An 18,735-nucleotide genomic window follows, 5' to 3' on the forward strand; every position below is an offset into this window, starting at 1 on the left:
ACACCCAATTCGCGCCCCCCGTCGTCACCCTCGTCTCCGTCCCCGTCCCGGCCTGGGCTGACCGGTACCTGGCCCGAAGTACCTATCTTCCGGGCCTTTGCTCATCGCCATCACTACTACGGTCTACCTACTTGCCGGTGGGAACACTCTCCGCTGGCTACCTTCCTGGCGTACGATAATCCTCACTCACGTACCTTACGCGGATACTTTCTCCATTTTTCCTAGAGAAAGAAAGAGCAAGCGACAAGAAGACGGGACCTACCTACCTTACCTTACCTTACCTTACCTTACCTGCCCAGGGTCGCTCCTGCCTTCCTTGCCTCCTTCACCGTGGTTGGCTGGCCTGTGCTTCGTTCGCTCTTTCCCTCTCCGGTACTCGGTGCACGTCCCGGTCTTCTGTGCTGTACATCCCGGGGCAGTACCTACCTTACCTGCTGGACGGATACCTTACCTTCCTCACCTAACCATCTTCGTACCTGCGGTACCTACATACCTACCCTTAAATCCTGACCGACCGACCTTATTTTTTATTTGCGGTCCTTGGCCTCGGCCCTCTTCCTCCCACCTTCACACACCTGAAGATCGAATTGAGACGGCCTTCCACCGAAACCAAATTCCCATCTTGTCTATCTTTAACTTCCACGGTCACTGCGGTGCACTCCCCTTGGTTTCTGGCCCTCAATTGCCCTCCCACGGCCTCGGCGCATTCAGTCTCTGTTGGGTTGCTCCCCGCCTCCCAGGACCCGTTTCTTTTACCCCTCACTTTTTCTCTGCTCGCGACCTCGCGTCGGTGAATCTCGGTGGGGCACATCACACAATCTGCCCGACATCGATTCACAGGGCACAAAGAAAAGCCGCGTGAGAGAGAGAGAGGAAACAGGACTACTCGCTCTGGCTGAGTGGGATAGAGAGCCGCGTCGGGGATTTACTTCTCTTGCCACCCCGTCGTCTTCTTAATTTCTTTTTTTTATCCGCCACACGCTCCTACGCCGCAACCACCGCACACCGAGAATGGGTCGAGGGTAGTTGCTGCTGTGACAAAGGGACAAGAAAACACATTTGGCAAGCATGCATCCGGCTCCGAGTCTGGTAGAAGCGCCTCCGAAGAACGGCAGTGAGGAGTCTGGAAACAGACCCCAAACCGCATCGCCTTCAATGTCGCAACATGAATTGCCCCAGTCGGCACAGACTCCGGCGCAACAACAACCGCAGCCGCAACCGCAGCCCTCGCCGCCGCCGCCTCAACAGCAGCAGGCTCAGCAGCAGACTACTCCTCAGCAGCAACAACCTCAACTCCCTCCGCCGACCCCAGGCCAATCGGCCTCTCCTCCATTGAGGAAGGACACCAACTCGTCCATCTCAACTCAGGCTACCGCGGCCTCTGCTGCTAGCAACATGTCCGCGGAAACAAACAACACATCGTACAGTGCCGACACCTCTCCTAACTTAACATCCATATTCCATGTCAAGGATGGCTCCGACGTCTCTAACCGGGTCCGCGCGAGCAGGAGGCGAACCGGTCCTTTGTCCCAGCAACAGAGAGAGAAAGCCGCCCTCATTAGAAAGCTCGGCGCGTGTAATGACTGCCGCCGCAGGAGAGTTGCTGTAAGTTGTTTTACTGCTCTTCACTCTCATATCGTGTACATCGAGTTGCTCTTCCCTGCTGACAAAACCGTGCTCTTTAAGTGTCATCCCAGCCATCATAACATGACCTGGGAGGATGCCGTCCGAAAGTATCACAGGTCTCACAGCCCTACCATTCAGGACATTGCTCCTTCTCTGTCTGCTCAACGGCCCCTTAGCCCTGCGCCTCTCATGAACAGTGTGAAGCCGATGTACCCTCAGGACGCACAGGATATGATGGAAATCGACTCGCCGACGCCGCCAGGCCAGCACCGACTGAGTGAATCTCGCATCCGCACGCCGTTGCCGTCCGGCCCGCGCCTGGACAAGCCGCCGATGCTCCCAGGCATCGAAAGCCTGAAGTCTGACTTACAGACTAATGTTTCGAGGATTCTCTCCACCCCCAGCCGTAGTCGCTACTCCAGTGCGCAGGCGTTGCTGCTGTACTGGCAGGATGACCCTGATCTCAGTGTCGGAAGCTCGGTCAAAGAGCTTAGCGAAGTCCTCGATCAGTACTACCGATATACGTTTTCAATCTCCCCTATTCCGTCTTCATCCGAGGCTTGCAAAAACCCATGGAGATGGCTTTCACGGAAGATTACAGACTTTGTGGAAGATCGCGACCAGCGCGATGTCTTAAAGATTGTCTATTACAACGGCCATTCATACCTGGATGGCAACCGGGAGATGGTTCTTGCCAGGTGAGTTTCCTATGTGCGGGTCTTGAGTGATTGCCAACAACCTCCAGCTCCAAGGATGTGGAAAAGGCAGAGACAATCCGGTGGAGCGGCATCCAACAGGTTTTGGAAGAGGCCTGCTCAGATACCCTAATCATCATGGATGCCGCGTTCTTCCCATCCTCCAAGATGCACCGTCAACAAGGTGTCTTAGAGTTGATCGCTGCGGCAGTGTCCGAGGAACATTTCGATGCTCTCGATCGTTGCACTTTCACCAAAGTTCTCACTGAGCACTTGAAGACGCGTGCTTCCCAACGGTATGCGAACCCATTCTCGGCAGCCGAACTTCACTCAAAGCTGCTTTCGAACTACCCGTCCCTTGTCCAGGACAGAAATCCGGAGAAGGAGACCATCACGAGCTTTCCCTCGCCTCTCCACATGCAAATGTCTGGTAATGCCCGTTTGCCGTCGATTCTCCTGGCTCCGCTCAACATCGGCCCTATGAGGTCGAGTCTGCCCTTCGGCACAGAGGGTCAGCAACTCGTTCTGTCGATTCGGATCGGAGATGACCCTATTGATGTTGATAATTGGACCGAGTGGTTGAGAATGATGCCAGATGGTATCAAGGATGTGAGGGTTGACGGTCCTTACCGACCGGCGAGGTAGTCTACCGACAGCAGTGACAGAACTTTGGAAAGGCACTGCTCGCTAGGCAACTTTTGCTGTCGCTTCATACGTTTACGAGGCGGTTGGTCTTGGCTATAATGACCACTGAGGCGGGCAGTGGGGGTCGGTGCACTTGAGAAGATGGGAAGTTTCATCGCCTTCAGCTGCGTCTCTCCGGCACCTTTGCCGCCTATCCTCGCTCACCTCGACTTCGCGCTCTTACCCGACTATTGGCAGCTATTATGCGTAATGACTATATCATGACACGGCATCACCACCCGCTCGAGAGGTGGAGCGGACGAAGAGTGTACAAATACGCCGGAGGGGAAAGCCAACGAATCATACACCATGTCACATTTTTGCTTTGAAGTGTTTGTGTCGCAAGCGAGGAGTGCAAACGGATACGGGGGACTTGGGAAGCATACAGGGTGGTGTCACGTTGGCATTCACGGCGTCAAGATGCATGGTCTTTTCCTGCCATGAAAGAAGCTTTGCATTAGTGGATATCCCCCAACTCGCTTTAAAGACCGCACTTCTCTCTTATTCTCGTCTCCATTTTTTCCCTTCCTGTCTGTCATGATGTGGTTCGTGATGTAATGCTAATGACGGCCGTTCCAGTTTCTTAGCGTCCTAACTCCATTCAACGGAGGTTGCCTGTGACGCAAAAAGTTTCATACACGAAAAGGTTGTGGTATCAAAAAAAAGAAAGTTATTTTTCCAAACGTTCACGTCTCTCAAATAGCCAAGATCATGGCCGCAGCAGCACTGACCAAACCAGCCCAGAAGCTGCCGCTCGCCTTGGCGGCAGGACTGTTGGTCTCGACGTTGCCGATGATGAAACCGGGCTCGTAGCTCGCGTCGCGGGTGTCGAGGGTGCCGTTCCAGCAGTACTTTGTGAAGCACGTGGCGCACGCGTCCGGGACGGTCTCCCTGTTGCGGGCCATGCTGCGCGAGAGCATCGCGCAGGCGACGCAGCGAGGCCACTCAGAGTCGAGAGTGGCGTTGCCCTGGGTGGCGGAGTCGTAGCCGTTCTGGATGATGGCGTCGCGCTGGGAGGTCTTGTAGGAGGGGTCGAAGGTGGAGACGTTGGAGTGGGCGACGTAGGGCGCGTTGGGGAGGTAGACGACCAGCGGAGGCACGCGCTGGTTTGCGGAGAGGGTGAAGTTGGAGGCGTCGCAGCCGAAGAAGGTCGGGCGCTTGTTGAGGCCGAGGTTGATGAAGGTGTTGGCATCCGGGACGGGCGGGAAGAGGGTGCCGTTTGCGATGGGCTCGGCGACGCGATCGTAGGAGGCGCGGAGGGCGGTGCCGTTGGGCCAGTTGAAGTTTGTGTCGGCGGAGGAGTCGACGGCGAAGATTACGTCGACGGCGCGCTCGGGCTGGATGAGCGGGTGGAGGGGGATGTTTTGGAGGTCCTCGCCGCCGTCGACGAGGGAGAGCTGGGACTCCTTGGCGTTGACGTTGGTGGAGGGGTTCCAGCCGAAGAAGGGGTTGGGAACGTATTGGGCGATGTCGTTGTTGTCCTTGTCGAGGGCGTTGAGGATGGAGGTGAGGGCGGACTGGATGAAGTCGGGGATGCCGGTGGAGGTGAGGTTCTGGAGCATGAACTGGTTGAAGAGGGAGGAGGAGGTGCCCATGACGAAACCCGCCTGGTCGAAGCCGCGGACGCAGGAGCCGTTGGCGGGGACGGCGCCGCCGGAAAAGTTGGAGGCGAGGAACTCGAGGGGCGCGAAGCCGAAGGCGGTGGGGTCCCAGGTGCCGAGCTCGAAGGGGTTGAACTCGTAGACGGTGGCGTTGAGGGAGATGATGCGCTCGCCGGGGGCGCGGCCGTCGGCGACGAGGATGGGGAAGGGCTGGGCGCCGGACTGGAAGTCGGAGGTGTCGGCGATGGAGGAGAAGGTGTACGAGGGCCCGCCGTCGGTGGCGTTGATGAGCTGGTACGAGAGGGCGCGGCCCCAGTAGTCGGTGATGGAGACCTCGAAGCCCTTGTCCTTGCTGTCGACCTGCTTGGCAACGGTGGCCCAGTAGTCGGCGGTGTTGAGGATGGAGATGCCGGACTCCTTGGGGCCCTGGAAGATGGAGCGGTCGAACTTCCAGACGGAGGATCCTTGCGAGCCGCGCTGCAGGTCGACTACGGAGGAGAAGTTGTTGGAGTAGAGGGAGCCGACGAGCCAGCCGCCGCCGGAGAGGCCGGCGAGGTAGGTTGCGGACTGGAGGAGGCCGCCGATGCCGCCGGCGGCGGTGGAGTTGGGCGTGCGGGAGTCGGCGGCGGCGAGGAAGCCTGCGCCGTTCATGAGGGCGCGGTAGCCGCCTCCTGAGACGGCGAGGGCGACGTTGGGCAGCTGGGAGGGCGAGGAGCGGACGCGGGAGATGTAGGACTGGGCGTCAAAGTTGGGGATGTTTGCGCGGGTGAGGAAGTCGAGCATGGGTTCTACAGTTGCGTTGCGGCGGAGGGGCAGCCATGATGTCTCGTTTGGTGAGAGCGTTGCGGCGGAGCGGATTGTGGGACGGGCGGACGGGCAGTCGACGATGGCCGGGGCGTAGCCGCCGGAGGGCGAGTCCGGGAGGGCGCGGGGGTCGACGGCGCCGAAGGCGAGGCCGGCTGCCATTGGCTTGGCGGGATCGAGGGCCGCTGCTGTGGCTGTCAGAGCCAGCAGGGATGGGAGCAACATTTTTGGAGAGTGTGTGAGATGATTCGCGCCTGGTGGGAAGGGGGTATCTTTGGGTTTTCGAGGACGGGTGATGAGTGAGCGTCCGTAAGAGAGCTGAAAGAAAAGAAAAAGTGAAAAGAGGTTGATGTGAAATAAGGCAAGTGAAGGCCCCTGCAGAAGGAAGAAAAAGGATCGAAGGCAGCGAGAATTGAGTAGAAGAAAGATGGAGATGTTCAGCAGTAATAATAGATTTCAATAGTTGTCACCCCCTAGGCGCATGGTGCAGCGGCAGTGCGGTGCGGACGGCTTCGATGGACGGGGATTGTGACCCTTCGGATCCTTCCACGGACCCGTCGCGCTAAAGAGAAGGTTTTTGATTTTTGGTGTCGGTCGGTATGACGTCGAATGTAGATGAGATTGAAGCTCGTGCGGTCTTCCTTGTCGGAGTGCGAGGGAGCCGCAGGCGCAAGCTCTGGGTTGGGTTTGCCTTCTGAAGCCGAGAAGAGATGAGATGACCCTATGCTGGCCTATGCTTGGTTGCTTTCTCTCGCGCGGGCGAACGATGCGATTTGATCGGGGCCGAAGGTCCGTTTGGGTGTGTGTGAGTGAGTTGCTGTGGTGTTCCTTGTGGTGTGTGGATGTTGAGTGGGTGCTTTGATGAGTTGTCAAAACTCCGATGGATGAGCGGGCTAAGATGAGATTTTAAGCTCAAATGACACTCAGACTCGAGAGGGAATGACTGGTGAAGTTGGAGGAGGTTAAAATAGAGAGGTTTAGTTCAAAGTGATCATCAGGGTCCTTGATTCTCTTATTGCTGGCCGTCAAGCGAGAAATAGAGAGAGTGAGACCCAATGTGTGACGGGGTAGACAGAAATGCAACTGCGGCTGCAGGGCAACCAGGCACCTCACGCGACAGTGGGCAGTGGAGTTTGCTCCTCCCAGGGGGCGATTAAGTGATTTGACCCTTCAAGTACGGTGAGAGAGGTTTCATGTGCGAACAGGCGGATGAGGGACGGGAGATGAACAGCTCGTAAAAAGCCTGTGCTGCCGTGCTGGGCGTTTTCTGGGCAGCTGAAGGGGAGAGGATGAGATGGATGGGGTACGCGGAATTGTGGCTCTGCGAGCGAATGAGAAAAAGATCCCGGATCGCCCGGGTCGGCAGGGTCTAGTAGTGATGATGTGAGGCGAGGATCTTTCTGAACAAGTCCCTTATTCGTACGTATGCAGTACGGGGGGATAAGGCTTCCTCGGTAATTTCGTTTTCGATACGGCGCCAAAGGACGAGCAAAAACGAAGGTCCACGGGAAAGGCGGCCTGGTAAAGCGGTCAAGTGGAGGAAACTAAGTTCGGACTCGTGGCAATACGCGGAATGAACGGCAAGCTGAGGCAGTTCAGACGAAGGGGAAAGAAATCAAGGTGAAGAGACGCATTAAAAGCCGACGGCGTGTTGGGTCCGGATGATGCAAGGAGACAACAGTGTAAGAAATTAGCATCCGAAAAGGAAACAAGAGGTCACCTCTACTGGGCGGCTCTGGTGGGCGCGATGAGGTCAAGCGCCGAACCTGAAGACGGTGCTTGGTGATGGACCAGCTGGACAGCGACGGGGTTCCACGGTCTCGGGTGCGGCGTTTTATGAGACGGAACGGTGGTGAGGTTGGGTGTCCTTGTGCTCGTGCCTGTCCGTGTCTTTTCTGTCTCTGTCTCTCGTTTTCTTCGCATCGATGCAACGGAGAGAACGTCCAACAGAGTTCCGCCTTCAGGTGTCATTCCCTCATCCGGGCAAGTGTGACAGGCGCCGAGCCGTGCTGCCCGCAGTTATCGAACCCGTTCCAACACTGTCTGAATTTCTTACCTCGGCGCGTACCCGTATTCGTGCCCTTTGCAGCGTCGCAGCGATGGACGGGTGGATGTGTTGGATAAGACGAGACATTCGTTCGACACAGCAGGGCCAAGAGCGGTGCCTGGAATCGATCTGCGGGACAACGGAGCTGGCGGGGCTGGGCGTTTTCGTCTGTTGCCTGCGCCATCCGCGAAGCTGCTGACGGTGTGTGCCGCAGCAGCAAGACGGATTGATTTGGGTTGCTGGTGGTTGGTTGATTACTCGAAAGAGAGCTCATGGCCATTGGATCACTGTGTCAGCAACCGAGTTGAGCTGTATGACCAGATTTAGAGGCTGATGGTCATATGTGAACTGCAGTCAGCAACACACGTCGTTGGATCTCGCCCGAACAGAGTTGTCAAGCGCGTGCAGGTACTGCGGTAGATGCAGGCGTGCTCTACTACTGGAGAGAGGATGGTGGTGACCATACTTTCGCACCCTCGCCTCGCCCTATCGCCTGCATGAGCCTCCCGCGGGCGCCCCAATTGACGGGTCGATCCCGAGCCAGCTACCATCGGAGGTTTAGGTACCTTTAGGGCCGATGCCGTCAGAGGGTACGTCTGCTGGGCGAGATGCTGGGTGGTGGGCGATGAGTGTGCCTGCGTTACTGCGGCTAGGGTGTGCCTTGTAGGTAGGGGTAAGCAGGCCCCTCGAATAAGGTAGGTCGAGTGCGGGGAGACGCCTTGCTTCTCGTGCTCAATTTGAGCGCAATTTGTCTTCCCGGGGGCTGGACATGGGAAGAGAGTCGTGTGAGATGCTGGTGCGATCGATTGAGACGTGTTTCAGCGTGGTCGAGAAGAGTCTGTGGAAACTCTGTTGTTGAAGAAATTCTGACGGCGCGGTGGTAGCCGTCAACTTCTGATGACGATTTCGTGATTTGCAGCAGGTTTTGGAGCCTTATGCATCGGACGGAATCTCGTCGAATGTCGAATGGTTTACCCCTCCTCGCAAGTAAACAGGCAGCTTCGTCTTCGGTCGTCGACTTCGATTCAGCAGATCACTTTGATCACCTCGCGCGGCAGAGGCAAGGCCCTGGTTCCAGGCCCTGCAAACTCTCACGGCGACTCAGGCATGCGCAACCAACACACATTTTCAGATAGATAGGATCGCAAAAATGGCTTCAGCGTAGCCAACATGTGGCCTAGATGTCCATGCTGTTCACAAAGACGATGCGTGGTCTTGATTAAAGTAAACTTCTCCACGATGGAGTCACGACGTCGTCGACAACCACCGATGGCCTCGGTCATGACATTGTTGATCAACATGAGGTCTGTTGTCGGGGTAAACGCGACGCAGAGGCAATGATCACCACAACGATCGCAGCGCATGACGTTGCTGGCCGGGTTTCCATGAGCTCTTCGCGTGGCTTTGAGGCGTCCATGTTGACGTCTGCTGGGGTCTGTAGCAACAAAGCTGCCGTAGCTGGCGGCCGGCTGGCACTTCCCGGGTACCACCTGGCAAGGGCTCAGAGGACCCCCAATCACGGACGAGGGTTGCAGCGCTCCGAAAGTGGGCCATGTCAACGTTGACCTGGCAACGGCAATTACGCGAAGATCCATATCAACAAAACCCTCGCCCGCTCTTCCCTGAACGGGGAGCTTCCCAATCAACATCACAGCATCATGAAATAACCGCCAGCATCCTCTTTCCAACCTACGCTTTACTAACCAACCAGCCATACGACAACCTTCTGCACCATCTTTGCTTTTTCCACCCAACTTTCCGCACAAGATGGAGCCCCAATCACCCCCCAAGCGCATCACGCGTTCCAGAGCCGCAAAGACGGGCGAGAGCTCAACAACCACGAGAGCCACCAAGATCGTGACCGCAGCTGCCAAGGCAAAGTCGACTGCCACCGCCCCGACGCGCTCTACCTCGGCCAAGAGGAAGACCCGATCAGACGACCACGAAGATGAAGAACACAACGAGCAAACACAAGAGTCAGAACCCGCCGTGCGTGCTACCAGAGCTACGCGAGGCCGCCCCAAGAAGACCGTAGAGGAGCCCGCAGCACCAGCTGCCCGAGAGCCCTCAACATCAAGTACGGCGCCCGGCAGAGCCACCCGTGCGCGAGCCACTGCACGCAAGGTCTCTGCCGCCGAGCCGCCAGCTCCCAAGGAAGAGGCGCCCAAGCCCACTCGTGGCCGGCCCAGGAAGGTGGTCCAGCCTGCAGAGGAAGCCCCTGAGAAGGAGGCAGAGCCAGTAAAGAAGACGACGCGCACCCGCGCAGCACCGGTCACAGCAGCAAAGCCCGCCGTCAAGAAGACGGTAACATTCCAAGAACCCGAAAAGGAAAACATCGCTCCTGACGCAAGCAAGAAGACGGCCGACAAGTCCACAACTGCCACTGGCCTCCGGGCCAGACCGGTGCGAAAGCCTCCTGTTCCCAAAGCCCCGACGAGAACCACCCGCAACGCTGCTGCTACCACCACGAAGACGGAGAAGACGCCGCTCAGCCCTAAGAAGGTCACGCAGATTCCCATGTCTCAGGACTACTCCGAAGACGAGCTGGCTGGAGAGAACACGCCCCCGAGACCGATGATGAAGAGCCCTACCAAGCCTCCGGCAAGCGTCCTTGGCTCCTCCAAGAAGCTCAACTTGAAGCCTGTCGAGAAGTCGGCGGATTCCAAGGAGGACCAAGACGGCGAGGGCGCCGATTCAGAAGCCCAAGAAGACGAGGTTACCAACGTGCTGGCCTCGCCTGCCAAGAGACTGCCTCCTTCTCCTTTCCGGGATACGATGAAGTCCCCGGCTAAGCGCGTTGAGGGTGTTTCGTTGAAGCCCGCGTCCGTGTCCACCGCTGAGGGCGTCGCTCCCACCCCTCTCAAGGCTTCGTTGCTTCACTCTCCCGCCAAGCGACCGCAGTCAGCCATCAAGCCGTTCGCTTTGCCGACTACGGGTCACGAGGAGAAGAAACTCTCCAACTTCAAGGCTTCCCTCCTTCAGTCGCCTGCTAAGCGACCTTTGTCTCCAATCAAGGGTCTGGCCAAGCCTCAAGAGGCTGTTGAGGAGATGCAGTCTCCCGCCACAAAGTCTCTGCTCCTCTCTACCCCGACTGCTCTGCCCCCTGCTAAGAGATCTTCTGAGAAGTTGATGGAGGAAGAGACTGGCCACAGCGATGACGAGGAGGAGCAACTTGACGAGGTTGCCGAGGCCATGCTCAATGAGTCCATTCACTTGGAGGAGCCTATGCAGTTCCCTGGCCGTCTGTCTGCTGTTCTTCCCAGACACGCCGACCCCGTCTTCAAGAAGGACATGCCCGCTCTTGAGGCACCTGAGGAGGATCTGGCCCAGGCCGAGGAAGTCGACGTTGTCCAGTCTGAGGAGGCTCCCGAGGAGGAAGACGACTTCGCCGCTGACGACATGCCGGAGTTCGATGGAGAGCCCATGATGCTCGACGAGGACTACTTCCAGCCTCAGGCTCAGAACACCCTGGCCTCTCAGCCCGCGTTCAACGTGCCCACTGGTATCTTTGGCCTTCGCCAGAAGGACATGGACCCTTACCATAGCATGGACTCGGACTCAGACGACGAGCTCGCCAACAGTCCTCGTGTCTCCGCAGTCGAGAAGTTTGTTCCTCTTACCCCCACTCCCAAGGCTGCTCGCCGAAGCAACGTTATGCCGAGAGTCTCCAACGTTGGTTTCACTCCTCTGGCCCAGAAGCTGAACGCTTGGTCCGCTGGAAGCCCTACCAAGGGCTCCAAGACGCCCGTTGCCAAGACTCCCCAGGCTTCGGCGGACTCTGCTTCCGTCTCTGGCACTCCCCGTGCGTACGACTCTCCCCTCAGAAGCACCTACTTCGAGGATGAGATGACTGTTCGTGCCGACATGGAGGCGCAGAACGAGATTGAGGCAGCCATTGAGGCTGAGATCTCTGCAGCCAGCGAGGAGATCGAGTTCGACGATCTCATGGTCACCGACGAGGACATGGCTCTCGCTGCCGAGGCGAATGAGATGTCTCTGATGGAGCCGGGGCAGCTGGACGACATCGTCAACACTTCCAACAGCTTCGACGACACCCTTTCTGAGGCGAGCCAGGAGTATGGCGACGAGAACGAGATGCCTGTTGATCCCGCCATGCTGAACGGAGCATCCGTTCCGCCTACCACCCCCAACAGAATGATCAATCGTGAATTCCACACCGTCTCCAAGGTCCCTCTCAAGGCCGCTGATGAGTCGACTCCCCGTCCCAAGAAGAAGCGTGCTGCCAGCATCTCCCGACTTCCGGCCAGCCGCCCGACTCAAAATCTTAACAGGAGCGCCACTGTCATTTCCTACTCGCCCGGCAAGAACAAGTCTGAGCTACAGGAGACAGCTGAGCCCGAGTCGGCGCCTGTGACTCCGGCAAAGTCTGACATCTGGTCCTCGCTTGGAACCCCGGCTCGCACCCCTCATCGCAACCTCAGCCCTGGTCTGCTCCGCGGCGCAGTTGTCTTCGTTGACGTGCACACAACCGAGGGCGCGGATGCGAGCAGCATTTTTGTCGAGCTCCTAACCCAAATGGGAGCTCGTTGCGTCAAGACTTGGGCGTGGAACCCGAACGCGGCCGACAACTCCGACATGTCCAAGGTCGGCATCACCCATGTCGTGTTCAAGGATGGTGGCAAGCGTACCATGGAGAAGATCAGGGAAACCAACGGCATTGTCCACTGTGTTGGTGTGTCCTGGGTGCTTGAGTAAGTTGTTCCTCATGGTTCTGCATTTGATCAATTACTAACGAGACCGCAGCTGTGAGCGTAAGAACGAGTGGCTTCCTGAGGACGAATACTCCATCGACACTTCACTGGTTCCCCGCGGAGGCGCCCGTCGCAGAAAGAGCATGGAGCCCACGGCCCTTGCAAACCAGAACGGCATGCTTGTTCCTTCACCTGTCAAGGGTGGCCGCGACAACAAGACCGCGCCCAACACACCCATGAACCGACGTGACAGCACCGTCTGGATGCACACTCCTTCGGACGAGGCGGACGATGAGGAGGTTGATTGGGAGGGACTCATGTCCCCTGTTCCCGTGACTCCTGCCCCGGATGCTCTCGCCCGCTACGCAGCGAACGTCACCCCCGAGACACCCGGTGCCACTGACTACGACTCGTCTCCCACCAAGCTGCTGATGCAGACATGCCCTCCCAAGAACAACGCTTTCGCCGAGATGGGCGATGGCATTCTCAAGAGGGAGAAGGACGAGACCGTGATGCAGCGCTTGATGGCCGCCCGCAGGAAGAGTCTGCAGTTTGCTCCCAAGATCGGAAGCCCGTTGGCTAAGGCTTGGCGATGAACATTTTGAATTTTTCCGAATGTCTTTTTGGTCATGATACTGACCGCCTGTTGTGCGATGGAACTTGCTTTGAAATATCATAGACGGCGTTTGATGGATATGGATACGGACACGGAGGTATGGGAACGGTGTTCAGGATTGCCGCATTGGCTTGTACATCACAATAAACGCGATCGCAGACGCATCGCCTGTTCAGAACAAACATGTTTGGAATTGTCACCTTCAATGAGCTTGATCCACGTTAGGGAGTCGTCGATTGTCAGACGTGAGAGCTACCCTGGCCCCTGTCCCGAATCTGGCAAGGTGACGCATGTCGGCCGCGCGTTCTTTTGATTGGACCAGCCTTGTCCGGAATCTTGACTCGAGCCATGATTGATAACAGATCCGTGTTCGACACACTTGATACCGCAACTCCGAGCGTCCGTGTGGCGAATATGTGATTTTTCCTCATTGCTCATACTTGCATTCTCGATCAATAGAGCTCATATCAAGATGATATTGAAGGGGATTCTATGGAGCTGTGTGCTGCTGGCGCCATGTGTTGTCGCGGAGCAGCAGAAGCCGCTTGGCGGGGGAACACCGAAACATGAACATCAGCAGCAGGAGTCGTGGAGAAGGGACCTCAATTTCTCATCCCCGGCGCCGCATTTATTCGCGTCGGCGTACGGGCTGCTCCAGCAGTGGAGCAACACCGTGTTTCCCAACGGGCACACGATGGCCGCGGTGGAGATTCCGGCGTTCACGCTGCTGTATCACGGGCGGATGGACGAGGAGGACACGCCGAGCCCGGAGTGGCTTGCTTTTGATATGTGAGTTTACCTGCTTAATTTGACTCTCTGCCTTGTTAGAATCAGGAAGGCATTGAGGAATAGTGAAAATGTTTGGGAATATTGGTGAGACGGAGCTGACATCCGACACAGCGAGATGGCCTACGGGATCATGGGCTCAACCCGCCAGAGCTTCATGCTGAGCTACCAGACGACGCGGCCCGTCAAGGCGCTCTACTTTGACGGGGAGTCGGCGGCGCTGATGGGGCTCGGGCAGCTGGACACGCAGATGCTGCACCTGTACGGCAACGTGACCGGCCCGGATAGCGGTGGCGGGATGTGGAGGGGCCTGGAGCCAGAGTACGAGCGGGCGATGGGGCTGTGCGACTGGCTTGCGGAGCGGGGCCTCGGGGGCGTCGGCGGGTTCGAGGGGGTGGTGAGGATGAATGCTGGGTTTGAGGTGATTTGGTGCGATTTTGGGAGCGGGAGTTTGAGGTTGGTTAGTCGGGGCAATGTGACGGCGCCGCAGATGCGGGAGGTTAAAACGGCGGCGGTGGATAGGGAGGAGGAAGAAGGGGGTGAGGTGAAGGGCAGTGGGAGCGTGCCGACGTCGGTGTACCCGCTCCCGCCGCAGCCTACGCGGACGGATCGGCCTGTCAGCCCGACGAAGCCTGCCGTGCCGCCGAACTGGCGCGGGATTATGGGTCCCTCCGACCGGGAACCGTTCCTGCAGAGCCAGGGATGGGGGTGGTTTTCTTCGGGGACGTGGCATTACGGCGGTAGCGGGATGGGGCCTGGGAGGGGGGAGACGCGGGCGAAGGTTACGGCTTGCGGAATCACGAGCTGGTATTCGGGCAGGTTCTGGGGTCCGCTTGTGGAGGAGGAGGGGAAGAGGTTGAATCTGACGCGGGAGGGGTTCTGGAGCGGGCTGGATGGGGGGAATAGGAGCGTTGCGATGGATGAGCTTGGGAGGAGGAGGAGGCTGCATCATCTCGAGGGCGTGAGTGAGCAAGCGGCGGCGCGGATGAGAGGGGAGACGGAGGCTATGTTGAGGGATGTGCTGGAGGGGGGGAGGTGCAGTGGGATGGTCTGGGTCGATGTGTTTGCAGAGATTGTGCAGAGGAATGCTGGGCATCTGATGGCGCTTGAGAAGGCGGCGAGGTGGGCGGGAGACGAGGGCAATGTCACTGAGGTGAGGGAGTGGTTGTACAAGTTGAGGGGCCAGAGCCATATGTTTATGGTGTCGTTCCTGGAGTACCCGAACAAGATTGACAGGGGAACGTGGGACGTTCAGGGGCCGCTTTTCGGGGAGACGTACTCGAGATGTCGGTACCGGTACACGAGGCTGCTGGTTGATATTCCCATGAGGCCGTGGGAGACGGACCTCAGAGACGCTGTCGAGGAGGTCATGGGCGGAATTTGCGGCGTCTTGCTGAAAGTCGGATTCGAGGTTGAGAGGGCTTGGTACGCGCTGGAGGAGGGTGCTGGCGCGAGGCTGGTGAAGCTGGCAGAGAGATGGGAGGATAGTGTTCGGGGTCTGAGGGCCTGGGTCGGATGGGAGGGAGAATTCATCAGGTGCGACAAGGTTTGCGAGTGGGATGAGCGGTGTTACATCCCAATGTGGCCACTATTGAAGTCGGTCTGGGGCGGCAGACGGCCGAGGCCTCCGCCTAGGGACGGGCCTGGGAATGGAACGGAACCGAGGCCGGGGCCGCCTCCGGGCAAAGGACGCGGGCCGGGATATGGAGGTGGACACAGAGGCCCGGGCTACGGGATGCCGGGGCGAGGGCCCTCTTGGATGGGTGACGAGACTGACTTGTGGGCGCCCAAGTGTGTGAAGATGGACGACATCATGCCCAGGCCGAGGGCAGACTAGACTGTGGTCAGTAGTTCATTCCAGAGAATTTTTGATTTCCTTCGTCGTTTGGTATAGAATCATGGCGTAGGCTGTCAATTGTACGTCTCTCTCGAGAACAAAACAATGAGGTCTGCCAGAAGTTCGACGTCACTGCAGACGAGGCGGCTCTAAACATCTAAATATCCTTCACTTGGTAGCGAGCATGTTTCATTTTATGTAAATTCAAGCTTGACTTTTTGGTCATCTGATCTGGTCCGAGGTTAGCTTGCCGCTGCAAGTGACGAAGCCAAGGTTGACGTACCAAGGTATAACACGAATAATCTTGTGTCTCAATCTAGACTTTCACCTCTATAGCCCTGCCGATATTCCGTCCCAATTCCTCATTTCATGCGCTAATGTACGCCTTCATTGCCTTGACCGCATCGCCGTCGTTGGCCTTCAGCAGCTCTGTCGCCTTGGCCTTGGGGAGTTCCAGCTCGTCAACCTGCAATGAATCTGTTAGCAAAAGTAAATCTTATCTCTTCCCGGGCGTTCCCCCTCGGAAATGCGGTTCTCTGTCTGCTAAAGGTAGATCTGGAGGGCTACTGACCAGCAGCGTCACGTCGGCAGCGTCGACTTTGACGTTCTTGACCTCCTTCTTGGCGGCCGTGGCACCTCCCAGGCCCTTGATGGCCTTCTGCGCAGCCTCGGCGTCGACCTTGTCCTCGGAAGCGTCGTCGCCGCGGGCGTCGAGGCTCGCGAGCGCGGAAGCGGCCTTGCGGTCCTCGGCAGACTTGGCGGGCTGCACCTCCTCCTCGACGTCACCGCCGGTGGCGCCCTCGACAACGGCAGGGGGCTGCTTCTCGGACATGTTCGTGGCTATTCAGGTAATCGTTCGGTCGTCGGGTGTGCGAGGCCGTGAGGTTAGGGGTGGTGTGCAGTCTGATGTAGCTGTGAGGTTCGCAATCGCGGAGGCACGTCCAGCAGCAGCAGCAAGTGCGAAGCTGACCTGAGTGCACAGGGCAGGCAGTTTGGAATTTGTGGTGGGGCAGTTCGAGGTGGGGGATGTGACGGGGGGAGGGGCACCGCAGAGCGGGAAGCTTTGGCGTAGGTGTCGCCCTCACCGACGGTGAGCCATCTGAGAAGGTCCGGTAGGCTTCGGCATAGCGTTGCCCTGGGGAAATCGCAAGGTGGTGCAACTTTAAGCACTAACTTGCTAGGTTCCGCGGGCTGGACGGATGCTCTGGTTCCTGGTTTATTTTTGCATGGCGTAAATTGCCTGCCGCCATTGGCCAATTTGACTTCCGCACCGTTGCATGTTCGATTTTTCTCCCCTGTGCTGCCCATTGAGCCACATTGTTCATGTCCCTGCATTCTGCTGCCCATTGAATAAGACTGACTCACTATGCGGATGGCTCCTGCTCTCAAAAGAGTCATTCCGTCTTTGCATTGAGCTGCTTCACTTCTCTGACAGCTCTACAACTCCTTCCTTCCCCTCAATCGAATCCTCCTTCTATCGTTGAACCTCCTCTTAGCAAACGCCGTCTTCCTCATAGACCCTCACAAACACCGCCATGTCCTCCTCCGCAACCTGGTCGCCTGATTCCTGGCGGTCAAAACCCATCAAACAGTCACCCGCATACCCGGACGAGGCGGCGCTCCAGAAGTCGGTCAAGGAACTCGGCCGCCTACCTCCCATTGTTCACCCCAAGGAAGTCGTCGCCCTGAAGCAGCACCTCCGCGATGTGGCTCTGGGTGAGGCATTCCTGCTGCAGGGCGGCGACTGCGCCGAGCTCTTCGACTACTGTGAGCAAAACACCATCGAGTCGAAGATTAAGCTTCTGCTGCAGATGAGTCTGGTCCTCATTTGGGGTGCCGACAAGCGTGTCGTCCGCATTGGACGCATGGCCGGCCAGTATGCGAAGCCCAGGTCGAGTCCGACTGAGATGGTGGACGGTGTGGAGCTGCCGTCCTTCCGAGGCGATATTCTCAACGGCTTCCACGTCGATGAGCGGACCATTGATCCTCAGAGATTGGTCAAGTGAGTCGCCCTCATTATAAAAGCTTCAATTAACCTAAGCTAACAAAAATAGGGCTTACCAGTACTCATCAGCAACTCTCAACTACATCAGAGCATCTCTCTCATCCGGCATAGCCGATCTCCACAGACCGCTTGACTGGGGCCTGGGTCACGTCCGGGACCCGGAGCTCAAGAGGAAGTACTCGGAAGCCGTCCTCTCCCTGACCGACATGCTCCGCTTCCTCCATACAATCGGCGCCGACAAGAGCGACAAGCTTGACACCGTCGACCTCTTCACCAGCCACGAGGGCTTGCTTCTCGAGTACGAGCAGCCGCTGACCCGCCTGCTGGAGACGCCGGCCCCGCGCCCCACACTCAACGGCGGCGGTGCTGCCGCCGAGACCAAGAAGGAGTACTACGACACCTCGGCGCACTTCCTCTGGATCGGCGACCGCACTCGTCAGATTGACGGCGCGCATGTCGAGTTCTTCAGGGGCATCGCGAACCCCATCGGCATCAAGGTCGGCCCCACCACGCCCACGGACGACTTGCTCGCTCTGCTCCGCACCCTCAACCCGGACAAGGAGCCGGGCAAGATCACCCTCATCACTCGTTATGGTGCCGCCAAGGTGCGCTCTCTTCTGCCGGCGCATATCAGGGCCGTTGAGGACAGCGAGTACCGCCGCTGCGTTGTCTGGCAATGCGACCCCATGCACGGTAACACGGTCTCGACCGGGGGCGGCATCAAGACTCGTCGGTTCCGGGACATTTTTGAGGAGCTGCAGGAGACGCTGCGGATTCACAAGGAGCAGGGCAGCTACCTCGGCGGCGTGCACCTGGAGTTGACAGGCGATGCGGTGACGGAGTGTCTGGGTGGCAGTGAGGGACTGGACGAGGATGACTTGTCGACGAACTACACCAGTTTCTGCGACCCGAGACTGAACGAGAAGCAGGCGCTTGAGTTGGCGTTCTTGATCGCGGACCATTACAGAAACGAGAGAAGACCAATCGTTTAGACGAGGGTACACATGGTTGAAGGGTGGATGCATACTGGACATACCGTGATCACTAAAAGCAATTCTTTACATGAAATTCAGCAGGTTTATGGTTATTGGTATCTATGCTACTTGAACTCGTACATCGTGGTAAGAAATGCAAACTCACAACACGGCCGGAGTGCTCAGACGGACAAGATGCACATCATCAGCGTCGTCCGTGCCCCGGAAAGGCCTGCCTACTGCAGACACCAAACACCCGTCAACCGAACCCGCACCGACAGTTCAGGGCGCAGAGGACCGAAGAAGTGGGCCAAACGCTGTGCCAGCGCCGCTAAACCGTGGCCCAAC

General features: G+C 57.8%; 6 protein-coding genes across 6 annotated transcripts; 4 read left to right on the top strand and 2 right to left on the bottom strand.

The window, feature by feature from the left end:
• Nucleotides 1-1,068: 1,068 nt before the first annotated feature.
• CGCS363_v011105 (uncharacterized protein) lies at nucleotides 1,069-2,966 on the top strand (the record flags this gene model as incomplete). Its single annotated transcript, XM_036642954.1, has 3 exons — nucleotides 1,069-1,605; nucleotides 1,687-2,324; nucleotides 2,372-2,966. 3 exons carry the CDS (start codon nucleotides 1,069-1,071, stop codon nucleotides 2,964-2,966), a joined length of 1,770 nt encoding a protein of 589 aa, XP_036492510.1.
• A 734-nt stretch (nucleotides 2,967-3,700) lies between these two features.
• lpl (Lysophospholipase) lies at nucleotides 3,701-5,635 on the bottom strand (the record flags this gene model as incomplete). Its single annotated transcript, XM_036642955.1, has 1 exon — nucleotides 3,701-5,635. The coding sequence occupies one exon, from the start codon at nucleotides 5,633-5,635 to the stop codon at nucleotides 3,701-3,703; it is 1,935 nt and encodes a 644-aa protein (XP_036491869.1).
• Nucleotides 5,636-9,224: 3,589 nt separating this feature from the next.
• On the top strand, nucleotides 9,225-12,765 carry CGCS363_v011107 (uncharacterized protein; the record flags this gene model as incomplete). Its single annotated transcript, XM_036642956.1, has 2 exons — nucleotides 9,225-12,169; nucleotides 12,222-12,765. The coding sequence occupies 2 exons, from the start codon at nucleotides 9,225-9,227 to the stop codon at nucleotides 12,763-12,765; spliced, it is 3,489 nt and encodes a 1,162-aa protein (XP_036492511.1).
• A 714-nt stretch (nucleotides 12,766-13,479) lies between these two features.
• CGCS363_v011108 (Uncharacterized protein) lies at nucleotides 13,480-15,408 on the top strand (the record flags this gene model as incomplete). Its single annotated transcript, XM_036642957.1, has 2 exons — nucleotides 13,480-13,574; nucleotides 13,686-15,408. 2 exons carry the CDS (start codon nucleotides 13,480-13,482, stop codon nucleotides 15,406-15,408), a joined length of 1,818 nt encoding a protein of 605 aa, XP_036492289.1.
• Nucleotides 15,409-15,775: 367 nt separating this feature from the next.
• CGCS363_v011109 (uncharacterized protein) lies at nucleotides 15,776-16,240 on the bottom strand (the record flags this gene model as incomplete). The annotated part of the gene is made up of 2 exons (XM_036642958.1): nucleotides 15,776-15,874; nucleotides 15,980-16,240. 2 exons carry the CDS (start codon nucleotides 16,238-16,240, stop codon nucleotides 15,776-15,778), a joined length of 360 nt encoding a protein of 119 aa, XP_036492515.1.
• Nucleotides 16,241-16,943: 703 nt separating this feature from the next.
• Nucleotides 16,944-18,405, top strand: aro-8 (Phospho-2-dehydro-3-deoxyheptonate aldolase; the record flags this gene model as incomplete). The annotated part of the gene is made up of 2 exons (XM_036642959.1): nucleotides 16,944-17,410; nucleotides 17,463-18,405. 2 exons carry the CDS (start codon nucleotides 16,944-16,946, stop codon nucleotides 18,403-18,405), a joined length of 1,410 nt encoding a protein of 469 aa, XP_036491895.1.
• Between the last annotated feature and the right edge of the window lie 330 nt (nucleotides 18,406-18,735).

This window comes from Colletotrichum siamense (assembly GCF_013390195.1).
Source record: "Colletotrichum siamense strain Cg363 chromosome Unknown KSG_Cg363_contig07, whole genome shotgun sequence".
Classification (NCBI taxonomy): domain Eukaryota; kingdom Fungi; phylum Ascomycota; class Sordariomycetes; order Glomerellales; family Glomerellaceae; genus Colletotrichum; species Colletotrichum siamense.